Source organism: Triturus cristatus, chromosome 1_2 (genome assembly GCF_964204655.1).
Source record: "Triturus cristatus chromosome 1_2, aTriCri1.1, whole genome shotgun sequence".
In the NCBI taxonomy this organism is placed as follows: domain Eukaryota; kingdom Metazoa; phylum Chordata; class Amphibia; order Caudata; family Salamandridae; genus Triturus; species Triturus cristatus.
Genome location: NC_140580.1, coordinates 1,089,484,449 through 1,089,504,795, shown reverse-complemented (window position 1 = coordinate 1,089,504,795; position 20,347 = coordinate 1,089,484,449). Strand labels below are relative to the sequence as shown.

General features: G+C 40.2%; 1 protein-coding gene across 1 annotated transcript in view; it reads right to left on the bottom strand.

The window, feature by feature from the left end:
* LOC146868720 (uncharacterized) overlaps positions 1 to 20,347 on the bottom strand; it is a 70,030-nt gene that overhangs the window by 6,952 nt on the left and 42,731 nt on the right. Inside the window, exons 2-8 of the mRNA XM_085624152.1 lie at positions 20,104 to 20,287; positions 18,866 to 18,975; positions 10,413 to 10,784; positions 9,015 to 9,452; positions 6,180 to 6,341; positions 1,846 to 1,922; positions 135 to 358 (exon numbers count right to left, since the gene is read on the bottom strand). Coding sequence (XP_085480278.1) covers positions 135 to 358; positions 1,846 to 1,922; positions 6,180 to 6,341; positions 9,015 to 9,452; positions 10,413 to 10,784; positions 18,866 to 18,975; positions 20,104 to 20,287 — 1,567 coding nt within the window. The remainder of the gene's footprint in view (positions 1 to 134; positions 359 to 1,845; positions 1,923 to 6,179; positions 6,342 to 9,014; positions 9,453 to 10,412; positions 10,785 to 18,865; positions 18,976 to 20,103; positions 20,288 to 20,347) is intronic.

Below are 20,347 nucleotides of genomic sequence, written 5' to 3'. Positions count from 1 at the left end.
TAATTTCCAATCACGATACATCATTATGCTTCAATTATCCTCCCAGACCTAATTCATGTATTAATTCTTTGACCCACTAGGTTAATTTCTTTTTCAGACTGTGGGGTACCCTATGCAGTACATTCCTTACTTACAGGAGTCTTTTAAGTGAAGGCTTTGCTTTCAGTAGTAGTACAATATCGTGAGCTGCAGCTGAGCTGAGATTGTTCAGATTTAGGTTTATCGTTTCGATTTCTGATTGGCTTTCGATCAAGGCCTTCGTCAGAAGATCCAGTAATTCATCGGTCATACCAGTGTTCCTGAGAACCAACTGGTCCACCTCGTCACATTCTCGCAGGACAGCCAGCAAGTCTGCAATCTGTTAGGAGAGAAAGAACACCACTCATCACCCATCATCAGTACTTCAGAAAAGAAACTACAAATCCACATATCACACACCCACATACAAACCTGCTGGATGGTGGTTGTCTTAATAGAAACATCTGAACCTACAGCAGGATATGATGTGGCTGAGACAAAGAAGGCACAGACTTCCCTTATTTGGCAATAGGGAAGCAAAAGACTAAACAGTGTCCTAAAAGTATAGTTCTTAATAGTATACCGCAAAAAGGCTTAGAAGCTATTGGTGTCTCTGATAAATTGGAAAAGGGTGCATTTTGATCATTTGAAATCTCAGGAACTTTTTTAATTTAGCCTCTGGTAAAATTTTGCTATTTCGCTGGGAACATTTCCTGCCAAATGTTGTTTCAGCAGAATATTGTGCTAGAAAATATTGCTCAAAATTAATTTTTGTTGATGTTAATTTTAGTAAACCATTTTTGTGAAATTAGGCAACTCTATTTTTGCACGTGTGCTTCCTAGCGATTAAAACAGCCTTAACACATTTGGGAAGTCTGTCAAATATTTTTCCATAATTCTAAGAATAAATGTCCCACAATTTCATGGATACCGAATTTAAATATCATTGATATACATAATAAGTCCTCAGCGATTAAAGCAAATATTCAGGAACAGCATTTATTCGTTCATTTATATACATGTGTCTTAAATAATGGGTTAGTGGTATTTACAATACACTATAGGAATGTAAAGGAACACAGTTATGGTTGACAGCAATGCCATGGTTTGTGTGGTTTCCGATATTAATTTTTTGCATTTTGTGGAGTCGTTGTAGCGTAAGGTTTGCCATTTTGTAGACTGAGTGTTAAAATGTATCTTGTTATTTTATTCAATAACTGTATCTGTCTTGGAAGGATAAGGTGCTACTTTATATTATCTTGCTGTCTTTGATCATTATTCAAGAATCTGTTTAGAAACTTTTCAATCAGACATAAAGGCAATGGGAGTGGTTTATGATCACTTGCTGGTAGACAGAAAGCAAGCTCATGTACTTACCACTCTACCTAATCTCATAAATTAAGGAAATTCCTTTCTGATTACAAATAGAAGTGTTTTCCCTATTCTGGCAAACAAGCAAACCCATTAAATACGCTATTTCTAGGATGATGGAAGTCTCAAGACTGGGTGAAAATGATGCAGCAAAAGCATTAACCTGGGTAACTTGCGTAACCAATAGCTGGACCCATGCCAGATTTTCTGGAATATAACTAACAATATGAATAATTCTTAATGAAATTCAATTTATGTAAATTGATCTCATGTGGATATCCTGACTTATGAGAACTAGCATTGGCCTCTTGAAAGCACGATATTTTAACAACAGAGGTGAGCTCACGATGAGACTGAATTTCACAGACACAGTCTTTAAAACACACACACGCACACACACACACGCACACATAAACACACACACACAATATTTATATGCAGCTTTTTTAATTATACCTGGGTCTGCAGAGCAGATCCTTTGTCTGTCTTTTCTTCTATGTGTTCCTCTTGGTCTTTATCCTTTAGTTTTAAATCTGTTTATTGGGCAAAACAACATGAACAAAATTATCAGAAGCAGATAAAAAGGACATTACTCCATAAATGTCACTCCTTTATTAGACTGTAACCCTAAAGAAGGAAAACCCAATGGCCACTGCGCCCGCCAAGTGGAGAAGAGAACAGTAAAGAAGGAATGGAGGTGATAGAATGAAACAGGAAAAAGGAGGAAAGTGTATACAGACAAGAAGAATGCTACCAGAAATATCAAAAGGCATGTTCCCTGGAGATGTGCGCAATGTGTGACTTGTAGGATTAACAAGGTCTATAGACATGCAGGGTAGGTTTCAAATGCTGGTGTCTTCCAGACCTCTTCTGGACATCCTTCCATGTTTGACCTCCAGGAAGCCATGCTTTGATTGCGAAACTCAATCTCTTATCACTGATTATCCATTTCTTAGCAGGGAGCAAAAATTATTCTTCAAACATTAAAGAGTAGAGGTCTTTGATGGCAACTTTGGATTCTTGCCTCACCCTCTGAGTAGTACAGCTCAAGAAAAATCAACATTTTAGTAGCTGAAAAACGTACATCCTATTTTGACCACAACGTGCATGACAACGTCTCAATAGCAAGGTGTTCCCAAAACTGGAATGATGGTCTCAGCACCAGGCACTCTCAGCCCATGTCCTCACATTTGGGTATGAAGCAGTGTGTGAATTTCCAAGGGAACTGGGGGATGATCTTCCAGCTCTATGGATTGTAAGAGCAGAAATGAAAGAATTTGTACCCCACATATTTTAAAGGGTTTTTAAGTTAATTTTCCTTGCAGATCATAGACGGTATAACAAAGTCCATGAAAGCTTTATGTATCTGCATCACTTCCTTTACTCACTGAACTTGTACCTCACTCATTTAAGTCCTTGGATCTGGGTCTCAGTACACTCAGTTTTGGAAGCCATGTCCTCTAAGCTGCCTTCACCAAGGATAGTTTCCATTCAATACTTTTGGTCGTAGTCTAGACATCAAAAGTAACTACCCCTGAATAAGAGTGTCCACCGAAGGGACGTCTTACTCCAACTTTTCAGGAAGATGCTAGTTTGGGACTGCTTCTTTTGTCTCTTTTGTTGGTTCTTCTTCAGTTCAGTTGAATGCTTCTAGTAATTACTTCTCATCACTCAACTCAGCAGCCTCAGGTTCCTTCTACTACACATCCAGCACACAAAGGGTGGGTACCTCGCCATACTCAAATTGCATCTCTCAAGATGATTTTCATGAATCGGGAGAAAAAGCATGGCCCACTCTTAAAAATATATCAATCTCAATATTAAAGTAGGGCCAAGATAGATTTGAATATGGCTGCTCCCCTCCTGGAGTGCTGCAGTGAGCAAAAAAATGGAATGGAATGGAATGTTCCCCTGAGAGATTGATTGTCGCTGAACCTTTTGCAGCCACTCCTGCTTTTTGTTTTCCTTTAATCTTGTTACCAACAAATCACAACAGACATTATTGAGCATTTGGTCCCTGAGCCATCAGGTAGTGCATGGAACTCATGTGTCATGGGCTCCAAGCAATATACAGGAGTAGTGTGTGTTTTTTAATTCCTTTGCAGATCCCCTGTAGAAGAAACCTGTAGAATGCTGGACCTGAGCCTCAGTAGCCGATGTACATAAACTGCAGGTTAATTTCTGGTTTCAGACAGGTGTGTGAAAGAGGAGCTCTGGTTGTGGGTAAAGAGGCCTGTGCATCCCATGAGACCCTATAAGAGACCACCTCACTTCATCCTAAAGGTGCATCTCAACCCCCACACAAGGGTGTAGAGCAGCAGGTCAACTTAAGCGCGATAGTGTGTGAAAAATACCTCTCATGGACTCCTAATAATACTTTGTCTAATTTCACAAACCTCCAGATGATCCCGAAACACCTTTTCACTTGGGCACTGTTTGTGATATGTAGTGTACTGTGGGTACTCTCCAATTCATAGAAAAAGAGGCAAAATGCAGTTTCTTCTCTAAACAGCAAATGGATTTTGTGCAAAACCTTGCATTTTTCTATTACTAAATTTTAACTATCTCAGGCCCACTTCCTTTCTTTACCAATGGTTTTGTTATGCGCTCCGATGACTGGAATATTTCACCACGACTTAGGCCCTCATTACGACTGCGGGCGGACCGTCACCGACACCATTCGACCCGACATCCAGGGCATCGGTCTGACTGCCGCATTTTGATGCAGCAGGTCGGAATGCAGAGGTCGGGGGTAAGACCGTCGACTCCGACAGGATCCAATGTCCCATCGGGAGGCGGTCAGACTCCTATCCCTACAATGTTGGCGGTGCCTGCGCAGGCACCACCGTAGGAATTGGGATGTACCTTTCTGGCTGCCTTTTAATGGCAGTCCGACCACCATGAAAAGGCAGATGGAAATGGACTTTGGGGTCCCCAAGCAGAGTCTCCGTACCCTGTGGGACATTGCTAGGCACTGGAGGCACATGCAGTGCTCCCACACATCCATTCACCATGTGCCAGGCACCAAATGGTGTCTCGTACAAACAACAATGGTCCTCAAATAGTTGGGGTATTGATTAGATAAATATAGTTCAGAATCGATACTATATTCCAGAAGTCCAGCCGGACAACCGATTTAATTATTCAAGATAAAGAATGCATACATATAAGAAAAAAATACACGGCAAGGCATTTCAGGCAAGACAGAAAGTGGAGCTTATTAGGGGGGGTCGACGACGTTTCGATCCTTTTAGAGGAGTACCAGGATCATCATCAGGACTTAGATGCGTACATACCTGATTGTAAACGACGGGGGCAACTGCAGTGATCGAAACGTCGTCGACCCCCCCCCTAAAATAGCATGCACGTTATTCCATTGTGTTGAAAAAGTGCATTAGCTGTTTTGTAAAAGCTTATAACACTGGATATTCTAATAAGCTCCACTTTCTGTCTTGCCTGAAATGCCTTGTTTGTTTTGCTAATGTTTTTGCTCTATTTGGACACAGGACTGTGTCCCACGTGTATTTTTTTCTTATATGTATGCACTCTTTAACTTGAATATTTAAATCGGTTGTCCGGCTGGACTTCTGGAATATAGTATCGATTCTGAACTATATTTATCTAATCAATACCCCAACTATTTGAGGACCATTGTTGTTTGTACTGAACGATTACCCAAGGTCCTCATCTACCTTTTGGGTTCCCTTGTCCTTTAAAAATACCAAATGGTGTCTGGCACATGGTGCATGGATGTGCGCATGGATATGGGTAAAGTGCTTTTTTGTACTGCAGCTTGTGCGGCGGCCTTTTTCTGGGCCTTAGCACATGCCACAGTAGTAAAAATCACTTTCCGACCGTTGTGTGGCGGATTAATCATAATTGGGTGGGTGGGGCCGCCCACTCATTGTCAGATGGTTTCCTGCCCGGCACGATGGCGGTAGGTGGTCTGACTTATCGCCATCAGAGTTGAGCTTATTAACATAATATAAGCAGACCAGGAGTGAGACCGAACCATATAATGTTACAGCAAATCAAATCAATCCTTAGAATCCTTATTTAATTTTTCTGAATAGCCTTGTGATGTAATTCTACAATGAACTTACCTTCAATAAGTTTGACATAGGCTTGATATATTTTATCTGCGTATCTATGCAGAAGTTGTTTTATTTTTCCAAAAATATAAATGAGCATTTAAAGAAAACATGAAATGACATTTTAAAGCTACTTTTACAAGGATCAGGGAGCTTCTAGGCAGCTGTGCAGGCCAATCACACTTCTTGGTAAAAAGGACCTCCGGTACTTAAAACCCCCAACCTTTTGCTTCACCCATTGATCAGAAAGGAACCCATACCTTTGTTTTTTTTCTAGCGATCATCATCTTTGATTTGAGATGTTTGCCACTTGATTTTTTATTTCACAGTAAGAAACCCTTCAAGAACCATCAACATTGTATTTTAAGAGCTTCCTAAAATAACCACGAGGGGGAATGGTCCCGGAGATTTCATGTTGAAAAGCCCATATCCTTTGCGTACCCTTTTCTCCAACTCCTTGTGTCGAAACAGAATTACGTTAACTGCCTTCAAATACAACCAGTTATTTTGGGTTGGTCTGAGTTCCAAGCTCCATGTACTCCAAAAGAATGGCCCTCAGTTGGTTCCAAAGGGTTAAATTTATACTGAACATATGCCCTCTTGGAATTTCACATGAAGACATCAGGACATTTGTGTGCACACCCCTGCGTGATTGAAGCAGCCACTGTATGTGCAGAATATAAATTTGTGATATTTTACCTGGCTCTACCAGGGACCGCCCAAGATGGACATCCTGACCTGGCTGCACCATCGCCGTTCCGCGGATGTCACTAGTGTCGCTTGAGTCACTGAGTTCCACGTCAGATCGCGTGCCTTCCTTACAATGTAGAGCAGTGACCAGCTTTTCCTGAAATGACCATTCTAGTTTAAAAGGAAACAAGTGATCTTTTGAAACACTAGTGGTCCACATGCAACACTTATTATATTGGTCAACATCACAAAACAATATCCCGTTATGTTCTCTCATTGATTATCAAACCAAAACTTGATTCACAACTCCACAGTCTTTCCAGCAAAGCCTACATGTGCAGTTTCATGTGTGTGGATGACGCTGATTGTATGTATTTGCAATGAATATTAACTTTGCTCATGTTTTTTTGTAGTGCACCACTCTTTTCTATGTGTTTTTGTTAAAATAAATTACATGTATCATTGCAACCACAACTACTACAAACTCCTAGACACCTCTTGCTATCATTAATAGTTGTCACAGAACAAAGTTGGACAATTTTCAACTCTACACGGTTTCTGGTTAAAACAGATGTAACAATACCACTCTGTTAAAAGCGTAAAGCTTCAGTATAACAAGTACAAAAAAAACAATAAATTGTACATGCATAAACATTCTTGAATATGTTTCATGGAACTTCTTTTATGTAGGAGTTGGTCAAATGTTTTATTCATGTTTTTTTCCACAGTTGGCCTTCACAAAATTTCAGCTGAAGTCTTACCAATTCTTAGTTTTTTCCCATTGGGTAACAATTGCTATAAAAAAACATCCTTATCAGTGTGTGTTTGCCCCATGTTGATGTTCCACATTCAAAATAATGAACGACATTTCTTGATCACCTGGAACACTGAGTAACCTTTTGATTGGTTTGGACTTGCATTTGGAAACTTCAACTAAATAATTTTTCTACCGGTACCCATATGGAAACAAGCCGGGCATTGCAAAAACATTAACACTGATTGAATTTGGAAACTGCTACTTAATTCGTTTTTGATATATCTCCCATTAAACTTCAATTTGATATTTAATTGTAAAAAGGTGGTTGTTCCTAAAATGTACATTCTGTTTCTATAGACTGCAACATTAAAATATGTAAACTTAGCTCAGCATTAAGTTGTGCAGAGTGCTTCATCGCCTTCTCAGGACTGGCTTGCACTACATACAACTTCAAATAAATAAAGCAAAATATATCATCACTCCAGGAAACTGTGTTAACGACTAATGCCCATTTTGAAGTGATGGTAGAGAGAGAAAATGACGTGGCAGATTATTCTCTTAATTCTTAAATATTTTAATATGTCTTCTTGTTCCTTAATATCTTTGGAAGTGCCCCTTCACTCCACACAAGGTACAGTTAAAAACATATCTGCATTCAGGAGCACTATGAAAACTGGATTTAAATGTAAGATGGAGCTAGTTAAATTATACCAAGATTTAATTTATGATGTGGTCGGTAGCTTTACCCAGTGTGGGAGCATAAACTTTAGCCCAAGAAAAGCCACCAGTTTCGTAACAAAACCAACCAATAGGCCATCATCTGCTTAGGTTGATAGTTTAGCTATATATTGACCTACCTAAGATATTCATTCTTCCTAAAATGAGTGGGGGCTTTACAGAAACAAAACACAGCATGGGAGAGAACGGACACCCTTCTATAGTATGAAGAGTCAGGAAGGAGAGGGCAAGACCTCACTGGGAAACATAGAGGCTGGAGTTGTCCTTACATAGTGCTCCTTCCATAACAATGTTATTAAATTCATGGAGAATTTGGTCCGCCAGAGTAAGGCCCATGAGCCACAGTCAAGCTCATAAGTCCTGCAGGAACATTTGCCACAACAAGACCAGGAACACAGTAGAGCAGTCTGGTGTATATAGCAAGGTGTACACTCATTCAGAATAGTTTATTGCTCTGGATGGGGATCAACTGAATGAGAGCGGCTATCAATGGGCCAAATCTCCGGGCATATTTACATCCACCATGGCCTCTGCAAACATTAAAAACGCAGCAGTGTCACTAATGCACAGAATAAAAGTCCTCCCTGTAGGTCAACATTATATCTAGTTTGTTTTCATAATCATCGCCCAAATGTGGAGGTTTGTTTCAGAAACACAAAAATCATGCCTGCCATGAATTGAGGTTAAGCTGAAAGTGCTCTAGCAATATGGAATTTTGATCTGACGAACGGACTGCTGCTAAGCTGGTAGATTGGGGCTTTTTCTGCCCATGCTCTGTCACCAAATTCGAAATGGTTATTTATAATTTTTCATACTCCGGTGCAGCATGGCTCTCATGATGGTCCCAAGCAGGAAAAATAAGCAGAGAAAGGATGGGCCTTCGGACCACTGATCCAGGAACCACTGACAGATGGGTGGCCGGGAAGGGGTTTCCAACACTGGGACCAGCTGAAGCTCTGCCATTGAAAGCCTCCCATCAGAGACAGACGAACCGCAGGTTTGGTAGGATGGATGTGGTCTAGATTTATGGCAAGGCTTCCGCTCCACCAAATATTTAATAAGGAGGGTGAAAGTCTTTTGCTTTTAACACCTATATTCTCCCTTCCCCCACTTCTTGAACACTTTGGAACACCTACATGGCTTTGTTACTGCTATTCAAAACAATAAGTACAACAAAAATTAATTGTCAACGTGTATTTGTCCAACTACAATAAATTCACCTATGGAATTGTTTAACTCCAAGCACAGCACTGATCATCATTTCTCCCCCATGATTCTGTTCCAAAAACTTTTTGTAGTAAATTTCACTTTCCAATATGCCCATCACACTCAACATAGTAATTGCTTACCTCCTCCTTCGTTAGATATACTTTCAGATCTTGCTTCATTCTTTGGTTGGCCACAGTCGGAGGGGCTCCTTAATTCAGAAGTAATGTTTTCTGCTTTTCTCTGTTGGTTGTTCATAGGACCATGGTGGTGTCTTCTTGGTAATGTTTTGGCTCCTTGAAGTTGGCCACCTTGGTAGACTTCTCTTTTATGGCCTTTGTTATTTCCAGATAGCTTGTTCCCTGCATCTGCATGGGGAAGCAAAGTCTCTTCATCAATCACTTCCTGGGAAGTAGCTGGATGAAGGTCTGGGTTTTCTCTCTTTTCAGCCTCTGTATTCTGGGTCGGCAAATTGGGGTCTTTGCTGCTCTGGGACGTTGAGTCGTACTCTGTTGTTCTGGTTGTAACTGATTCAAGGTAAGACTCTGCTGCTGAGATGTCCTTGGTATTTGGTGTTTTATCTAGTGTTAACAATGAAAATGAATACAGCAAGTAAACCTTAGGTAAAAGAAAACCCCATAAGAATGTCCTTTACATTGTACTTTAAACTGGTTCAAAGTTCTGAAGTTTCCTGCTCATGAATTAGTCACTATTGAGTATGTTTGATTAACTGAAATCATATCTGAACTTGAGCTTCCCCTCGCTGAAAATACACAAATAGCTCTTTAATAACTTGTCCCTCTTCTTTTCGAATAATTAGAATTATCTCTTTGCTGTAACAAACTTAAAAATATAATACTAAATATCACTGCGTAGATAGATTCAAGAAGTTGCCATAAAGTGCTTTACTTAAAGTGCTTTGTACGCGGGAGTGCTTAGGGGGACATTTAGTGTTTGGTGGATATGAAGCATCAACCAAAAATCGGTATTTGCCCCGTCCACTAAATGTGGCTCCACATCTCATATAGAGATGGGGGAACTAGCTAGTTTACAATAAATTGGCCTCAGCCTTTTCAAACACCAGAAGCCAGTCAATCCACCACACGGCTCCAAATTTACACATCAGATGGCTTGCACAATTACAGCACAGTTGTTCCTTGCCTGGAACCACCACACAAGGCATGGCATATCTAGGCATTAAAAATCATTAATGGTCCCCATGTGCGGAGCGAAAAATCGCTCAACCAAGCAATGCAAGAACTCCACTAGGGTACAAGACCAATTAAATGAAGCAGAAATATTTCATGGACACCAGACCCTAAATATAAAACTAAGGAATGCTCCCTACATGAAGTGGAGCCATCAAGCACTTTGCCTGATGAAAGACAATGTTAAATCCAACAATGATGACTAGCTGGGAAGGCCTTTTCCTGAGCATTGAAGCCCAGTCAGACTACCTTTCACTGCAGTGAACTGGTTCTCTTGATATCTGCACTACTAAAAATCTGGACCCTTTTTTGAGGTATTGCTGAGATACTCACCCGTACTCACATTTCTTGCTTTTGCTCTATGTGCAGATCTCCTGAAGTGGCGATCCTTCGTACTCAAGCGATTCTCTTGTTCCGAGTCGGAGTCTTCCCTGGGCGCTCTCTTCTTTTTCATTCTCTTTCTAATATTTGTCGTAGAAACCTGACTGCCATCCCCATGGAGTCGCTTTTCATTCAGTCGATTTGTTTCCTCCACATCGTTGAAATCACTAGGGTAGATTTTGTCAGCATAACTCACTTTTTGGCTCTGAGGGTGAAGCGCATCCTCTGGTCTGGCCTCACCGTCATGGAGGGCTTGATGAGATTTTAACAATGGCAACTGAGTTTCTCTTCCAGATCCGGGCACTTGAGCTTTTGATGAGAGGTCTGAAATGAGGAACAATAGTGAAATCAATGAGATATCTTGAAGTCTATGGAACGTATGCAACATAAGTGGATAGTCAGGGTCTACAGTTACAATTTCATATCACCCACCACTCCCCAATGAGAATTTTGAATGGGGGCTTTTACTATTTTCTCTTGTTCTAGATTACTGTTAAATAGGGAAAAGGACGTACCCCATTGTCCTTCCTCGCTCTCTTTTTGTTACTTTAGTTCAGAGCTCATGGACACATATTATGAGACACTTCTGGCACTTGGACAGATAGTGGGTAGTTTGACGCAACATTAAAGACGGTACAAGGAGTTTGGAGCGCAAATAGTTTGTGATATCATTGGGTCCTTAAACAGTGTGAGATATCTTGAGTGACATGGACAGAGACTGTCTGGTGATCAATGCACGTGGACATACAGGGTGAGATATTCTTGGTCACATGATGGACAGTAGGAAGAGCTGCTGGCCAAGTGGCCAGACATCATGGGGAGCTTGTGTCCCAGGATGACAAGCGTGTGATTTCATGGGGCATATAATTAGACATTGTGAGGATCCGTAGGCACATCTGGAGGCACCCTGAGACAAATTGTGAGACGAACATGCTCAAACAGCACAAAAGGCTTGTGGCACTTGAAAAGACCCTCACAATATCTGCCCATGTGCCCTACAGCCTCACACACTGTCCATCCATGTGCGCCATTCCACCCAGGGAGGGTGTGGATCCCACTGTGCTGATACCACTATGCCCCTAAGAATAATGGTGGGATGGAGGAAAAGCATCAAAACGTGCGGTTTTGACAAATGAAGAGCTGAGTCCAAGTTCATGACATTTCTCTCTCATTTTGTTCTCATTTCATTGAGCACACATTTATGTTGCAAATAGTATATTATTTGGGGATACTTCCCTCGAGTGCTTGACAATCATTTTTACTTTGTGTATTGGAATGTATGCCTGACAATAATTTTCTCTATATGGTCTGAAATTACTGGCATGCTAAATAAATCAACTTAACAATTTCATTGATTTGGAAGTCCTTTAATTCATGAGTGCGAGCGGAATTCCTAACTTGGAAATGTTTGTTGTAATGGTCTGAAATATGTACTCTATTCAAAATGTACTGCATAGCCTCGTCTAGTAGGGCCTTCAATGGGTTCCTCCTATGCTACCTTTTTAGTATTGTACTCTTACTGTCTCCTCACGGCAACACTAATTGTCCTCATTGTACAGTGCTCTGATAGCCGTTCTGGGTCTTGTTCGCGCTTTATAAAACTTTTCAAATAAATAAATATGTATTCACTTTTATTTTTGGATTGTCCTTAATGGGGCAAGAGTTTCTCTTTTTTAATTTTGTCTGGGCTCTTGGTGTATTAGATTAGTTAAAGAAAGGGCATTTCCCACTTAAAATGGATACCTCTAATTTCCCGAGTTATTCTCCCAGGCTCTGTGTTCTCGACATCTTATGTGTTGTATTTGTTTACACTAATAGCCATTATGCTTAGCTTTAACTGATGTCATGCTGAGAGGATTTCGACAGCATATTGTAGCCATACTCTGGGGTGTTGATGTTGTCTACATTCATGTTTGTTTGCTGTTTTTCGGAACTGTCCATTTGGCCTGTGTTACAGGTTTGCATTTAAGGTGTAAATGTGGTGCATAACTTTGTTTTTTTTATTCCTTATCTAAAGTTTGTGGTTTATTCTGTGTGATAGGTGGAGGGCTGTGTTTATCGACGTCCTAGACTTTTTCCTCATGCACTTTTATATGTTTTGCCTTATGTTTATTCCTTGATGAGGATGGCGGTATTTTGGGCCATGCATATTTTGATACCATCTTTTTGGTATCAATTCTCCTTTTAATGTAATGTCATGGCACGTTAGTTAGTGGTCTCAATTCTCCTATTAGGTTGGAAAACATTAGTAGCATGTTGAACAGAGAAAACACCGATAATGTAATATTACAGCAGGTATAAAAGCTTGCTACAGAATTTGAAATATCTAATAAATGCCCACTGTGCTAGGGAATCCTCTAGCACCTATGCCGCTAAGAAAACAGTGATGCCTGTCTCAATTAAAAACAAGGTGCACTTTTCAAACCCAGACTGAAGATATTTGTTTATATACATAGTTTGGAAAACTTGTTTCTATGTTGGGTTGTGTATATGCCCCTAATGCAGGCCATGTTGTTTATTTTGCTGAATTCTTTGCAAAGAATAACAGGTGTAAAGCATCTATAGGGTGATTTCATTTTTACATTTGAACCTGACATTTTCAGATCAGGAAATGATCCTCTCTCTGGGTTAATAGATACAATAGGGGTTGATAAATGGAACTGCGGTTTGGATGTGTCAGACGCCTCTCAATTAAAACCCGATGACAAATATGATGGCATACTGTCCCAAACGTGCACAATTTCTATTTAAGGAAAGATCTATTCCTACTTTTTATTTATCGTCTGAATAAAGTGCACAGTGCAGACGTGAGGGTTATTTTAGTGTCTGATCCCATTGGAGAAAGGGCTAGTAAGCTGCCATCCTACAGGCTCAAAAAATGCTCAGGCGTTGTAGGTAATTAATTCTATTAAGTAGGTCATTTTATCAGGCCATGGAGATATTAATAAGGCTTTGACAACTTTTATACAGCCTGAAGCAATGGTGCCATTAACACAATATGTCTACTCTCTTGTCTAACCGGTCTCTACCAGTGCTTTCTCAGGAAAATAGATGCCGTCTTTCTTCAGAGGTTCGGCTCAAGAAGTCTACAAACTCTTGAGCTATGTGAACTTGGTAAAGCATCAGGCTTGTTTCGATGGTTTTTTCTCCATGAAACTGTGTAATAAGTTCTCAGAATCCCTTTCTTTGTGGTTGGTTCAAATGTATTCCAAAATTCTTTGTAGTAGTTTAAAACCTACTTCAATGATATCAGCTTTATTTACGCTTGTACACAAAGCAGACAAATACACTACTGATATCATAAAATATAGGCATTGTTCCAAATTAATTCTTGTTCCTAAAAAACGGACTCATATCTATGCTCTAAGTAAGGTGGAAATAACGCATAGGATAAGGTATATTCGTTTTATCAAGGGACAATTTGGGAGTCTAAACATTGAGCCGTTGATGTATATTATTAACCTTAACAGACTTACCGCCTGATTTAAAGTTTGACGGATGGTACTTTGTCCATCAGGGTGGGAATGGCCATTACCTCAACTTACATTACTACTACCTTCTGTCAAATTGAGTGAGGACCATGGGCCCAGCGATCATATCTCTACTTTGAAAACAACCACCAACACAGCAGTTCCCTTCAAGGTACAAAAGTTTCATGGACAAACTTTTAATATTATTTTTTCGCTAAAATATTTTGGGGTGAGGGTTCATTGTTGGTTTTGTACCTCACCCTCAGGTTAGTCCTGTCGATGACGGATAGAAACAAAACATTACATTGTCTGCTTTAAATAGGGCAGGCAGTGTAATGCTCTTCTTCTGATGGCCACTACTCCATTGTTCCGTTGACGGAGCCTATTGGGGCTCTCATGATGGGAACCTTATGATCTGCCTATCTCCAAAATGAGGCGGGCTGAGTGAGAGTTTGGCAGACAGCGTACTCCGTTCTAGTTGCAACTGAGCATCCTGTCCGCCAGACTCTAAACCAGGCACTTAGTCATGCACAAATTGCACTGGTTTGCATTGGCAGGGATATAGCTTAAAACAAAATCCGTTGAAAAAAATGAATTTCCTGCTCTTGAGAATTGGAGTATAGTAACTTAGCTGCTATTTGTATTGTTGTGGTGTACCAGTAAGAAACCTGGATTCTCCTGGCTGACTTGGATCACATGTTCATAGTGGTTTTGGTTTTTCTGATCTATTGAAATATAAAGAAGCATTTAAAGTCAATTTTAGCACAAGTAGCCTACCAATGTGGATGTTTATCAATCAGTGCTTCCCAATCTTTTTAGAAATAGGATCCCCTTTCTGGCATGACAAACGTTATTGACACGGACTTCACATGCAAATAGTTGGTCCTGCTTGAACTTAATATACATTTCACTGGGTATTGCCTGCTGCTTGTGCCTCAGCTACCAAGAGATGAGCAGGGCTTCTCTCCTAACTGGGTTTTGATCTAACTACATTGAGTTCACTAAGGTGGTAGAAGTCGCACCCTTCCAAATTAAATACCCAATTTATGAATTAGATAAATGAAGAATAATATAAATGTATGTAATGATAAGATAACGGAGACATGGGATGGGGAAATTGGTATTTACTTATTCAGGACATATTTTATATAATCATGTAAAAAAAATGGGTAATCTTGATTATTTAGGCCTTGAGTTGATTATGTCTTAACTGAAGTTGTTGTTTTGTGTATACTGCACTCTAGTACAGGTCATTTAGACTGCAAAGTGATATATGTTAGACATGCAAGAAATCAAGTGGTACTTTCAAGCACTTGTTTTGGATTTGAACTCAACTCAAATCACACTTGACTGAGATTTTCCAAAGAATTTGTCTGTTCAGTGAACTTCACCCTAAAAACATGTAATTCCCCATATTAATCAACTAAGATGATTTCACGAAGAGTCACAGTAATTTATCAATAGGAACGCAATTTCCTTTCTGTGCTCTCCATTTGACCAAAGGAGATTGTGCAAAAGAGCCTTGTGAAATTGCCTTGCTCACATTTAGTGAAGGAGTGTTTGCAAGATATATGTAGATTAATAACTAGGATGAGCGAAAATTTCTGCTCCGCTGGTGGAGTTCGTGGCAAATTCTGGCAAAACTCCGTCAACCGCCGCACGGCAGAGTTTTTTCTCACACACAGCTCGCTAACATTAAGTTGGTGAGCACTAGCAAGAATTTGCGTCCCTAGAGCGATGTACAAGCGCTAGAACGCCTCCCTGAGAGATTTCTCTATGCGGGCAGTCGAGACAGGTTGCTACCGTTCACGTTGAGAAACCGGTCACTCTAGTAGAAAATCTACTCAAGTGGCAAAAAGAAGCAGCGTCCTGGCATGCCGCATGGTGCCGCTCGCACAGATTTTACAGTGCAAAACAAGCTTCCAGTGCTCAACATCAACCAGAGCAGTGCAAAATGCCAAATTCTGCCTGCTCATGGGACTCCACGGAATCTTGCTGAATTTTTAGGTAACTCAGCAGAATTGCTGCGAGTAAAACTCCACGAGTTCCACCCACCCCTATTAACAACCCTAAAGAAATCTGTGCTTTGCAGTAGAAACATTCTAGGTATACTTGAATCCATCTGGGAGATTTTGCAGGATTCAATATACGGTTAGATAAATTCTAACATCACCATCAGTTTTTATATCCTAATCTTCCTTTTGCCCTTCCTTCCCTGCCTCTGTTTTCCTCTTTTTCTATAACAAGATGTCTTTATCCTTACATATTAGAAACATTGTAACACTTTATAGGAGGTGAGACTGAGAAGTCCTTACATTTATATTTTTTGTAATTAATAGTCTGGGCTCTAATGCAGATATGTATTACAGTGTATCGCAATTTTGGATGAAAAAGTATCGACTTGCCAAAATATAGTACTGAGAATATCAACCCCCACAATATTATGAAGATAAGTATATATAGGTAAATATAGATTGACTATCCTTCCCTACCCAGCTATGTGCCTTGACAATATAGATATTGTCGATGTACATAGACGTCAAGCTAAGAATAGTACATTGGAGTTTACCTTTATACACTTAGCTTTATGGTTTTGTGACAGTTGCTATTCTGGATACAATATTTTGGAAGGACCATATTCAAAAATCGATATTGTGGGTAAGCAACCTTCAGGGTACAAGTATAACACTCTGACAATTTATTTTAAAAAAGGTTGTGAAGAGGTATGAATTTAGCCTCACGCCATTGCTATTTATATTTGTTATTTGAAAGTTTGTTCTTTCAATTAAACTAATTAAAAATATATTTTAAATACAAAATCCTTCAGCATTAACTGAATACAAAGCATTCACAAACCAGTAAGATAATGTATTTGGTGGATGACCTATTTCAGAGAGCTAAGTCTAGTAAGGTCCATTATTTGAATACTGGCACGGCCACATTAGCGCCTGATGACATGGAATGCAGGAATCCTTCAATGGCAGCCTTTTCCCGGAAGTACTGATACCCGGTATCAGTATTTCTGGACAACAGGAATACTGGCACATTATGTGTAGGAATACCAGTGCGATTTGTCTTTTCCGCATGAATTCCGGCATGTTCTTCCTCATTATCGGGCCTCATTGCAAATGCCCTCTGTAATCCCAATGCGGTCGGTAATGGCATAGGGCCTACAAGTTATGATGTGCCGCATGGGGTAAAGCATGGTGGCTGGCATTGGTGCGGAAGCACCGATTCGTGCACGTTGTTCCCCAACAATCTTGAATTCCTGATATTTCCCTGCTTCTAGATTATTCCAGGGTACTTGCAATAAGGTTGTAGGTGGATGCCATGGACATGCCAAGGACACAAATAATTCTCAATACTGCCTTTTATTAGTGGACTGGGGGCGCTCCTACAGCAAAAAGTTTCACTGGCTACGCGAATTTCCTCCTTCATTCCTGCTTTCTTCCTTGCTTTTTCTCCCTTGCTATTTCAATAGCAGGAATGCCTTGAGCCCCCTTTGCTTTGTCCCCTGTTCTTTTTACACATCCCGTTTCCATCTTCTCTGCAATTTTGAGTAGTTTAGTGCTTCTTCTGATTGTTATTTTTTACACAGATATATGTTTTAGGAAATGTATGAAGTTTTATTTCTTTAAACTATTCAAATTCGGTATTCTGTACTATATAATTTGGGATTTCCCTTCATCTGTGACATCAGATTTTGAAATTCTCATCTTAACATTTCATTCAGCAGGAGATCCAACAAACTTTTTCAAACTTCGAAACTCGTCAAGAATCGTCACAATCCCCTTTATCTACCTGGGATTATTAAAGGACGTGCCAAGGAGAAGGGTGTTAACACTTATTAGAACATTGGAACGTTGGGAGCTCCATTGAAAACAATGGAGTGCTCCGGGTTTATAATGGCTGGTATAAGCCCGGAGCACCAACATTCCAATGTGTCTTTGTTCACAGCTCTGGCTGTGAACAAAGACTTCAGGGAGCCTGAGGGGAATTCAATCCCCTCGCGCTCCCTGAAGGCTTTGTTTTGTTAGAACATTCTGCCCTCTAGTGGCAGAATGTTCTAATAGCCTTATAGCCCTTCGTAGCAGGGCTATACCGGCTTTTAAAGTCCCTCTGCTTTGTTAACCTCTTCAGTGCCCATGACGAGATAGTCTCGTCATGGAGCACGGTCGCGCTGTGCCCATGACGAGACTATCTCGTCATGAACCCCACCCACTAATAAAACGCCCGGCACAGGAGAGGGAAAGGGCGTGGCACAGAAGGGGTTAAAGTCCCTCGCCTTCGGCTCGGGCCTTTAACGCTGCAGCGGGCCTTTAACAGCCGATATAGCCCGCTACGGCGGGCTATAAGGCTATAGTAAATGGCAGTAGACAATTCAGTTTTCCACTAAGGAGTTTATAAACTATTAGGATTATTAATATTTTCTGGTCCCACTGATTACGATATATTTCACACTTATTTCCCAGCTTTTCACATATTTCATACTGCTTTGGTCTGCTGCTGTGAGGCGTTATTGTTCATTATTGCATGTTTCTTATGGACAAAAACAGACTTTATTGTTAAGTAAATCCAGGGGTGGTAGGGCTGTGACAGGGGTAGAGTTGCCTAAAACACGGATTCCACCAGAATAAAATCCAATGGGGGATATTTGACTGCCTTTGAACCGAATGTTGCAAGATCTTGCACTGGTATAAATTAACAATCCTGATTGAAATCCCATAAGCTTCATTTTGAGTTTTTGGAAAAGGTCTGTGCATAGTATGAACTGGAGTTAAATATTGCTTTAGCCCTTACAGCAGAAGAAGCAAAGAGGTGCACAACTCAACATAATCCAAGTGAGTGCTAAGAATGACATAGAGAAATAGTGCGAATTGAATGTCCTCGCGGCCCTTCGACAGTCCCTTGTTATACAGTGAAAAAGCAAAGTACCTTTGTCTTTAGGGATAGAGTCATTTGACAGGCAGTTGGCAGTCAGTGTCTCTCCATACTCGTTTTCATTCTTTCTTCTGTAGTTTTTGTGGTTGTGAACTTTTACACACCTGAGCAAAGATAATGGGGATGACAATTACAGATCGATAAATCTAGCAAAATGTAAATGTCACAGCAAATTCCAGGCAAATGTGGATGTCATAACAAGGATTGACTATTTACCTATTATACCTCTCAACGATTTCCCACCAACCAACAAACCTATGAATGATCTACTGGCCCAGACACTTAAGAAATCATCTTATAAAAGCACTTGTTTCACCCATTGTAAAAACAATAAATTTCGATTGCACATCGCAATATACATACCTTAAGAACATTTATTCCAAAGGAAATTGGCCAGATTCTTAAAGATGTTTGCACCTCCAAACTGACATTTGTGAGGGCAAAGTCCCAATCCTATTGCTTATAGAATTATCACACGCAAAATTTCTATTTTCCTATTTGCATATTTTCTTTTTAATGTCTTACTTTGTCAATTTACTCATTGGTCATATTTTTATCCATTTGTATTTTACATGTGGTTGTTGTCGGATAAAGTTGCTTTTTACTTTTACGGCTAAAAGACAAAAGCATAATAAAGATTTTAATGAATTAATTCATGTTTGCATATCGAAAAGTAGGATGGGTTTGTGGCCATTCCTTGGTGGAGGAACCTGTGAAAGTTGTCAAATGCCTTCAATTTCACACATTGGAGTAGGGAACAGGTTTTTCCATGGGAAAATTTCCGACTTCTAGTTTGCATGCTGGAACTAACGGACAGATGTAATGGATGGCTATGACATGGATATGCAGAGTACTCATAGAATTCTTTCTGAAATCCATTTCTAAAACTCAGAAATGTACTCCAAAACTAGGATGAAACCTATGGAAATACATTTTCCTTGGGGTGGAGGTTTCGGGATTCTTTTGGGAGGAGAAGTCTTTCCTTATTTTGCTAAATCAAACGGTGCCTGTAGGGAGGTGACACACACCTCATTTTATACGTACTGGGACGAGGAAGGGAACTTAAAATAATTGGGATTACTATTACGTGATCAGTACATTTCTGAATAAATTCTCCTGTGGAGAGTAAATTATTAGGGCATTTACAGAGAAAGACTTTTCAACAGAAGGATGCCTTGTTTTGCATGAGCTGTGCATTGTTGGTCCAGTATGAGATTCTGAATTCGCTGTACCTGTAGCACGGCTTGCCTCCGCTGAGCCCCGACACGCGGAAGCAGCCATGTTTCCCTTGCTGGAAGCCCACGTGATACTTGTACTCGCAGCAGGTGCTGATCCGAGCGGATATGATCCCGTTGAGGTAGATGGAGGCACTGAATGGGAATTTGTGATGACGTTTTGACAAAAACTGGAAGTGCTCTGTCACAGAAAGAATAAACCAAATTACCCTTAAAAATTGACAGATTTTTTAAAATATTT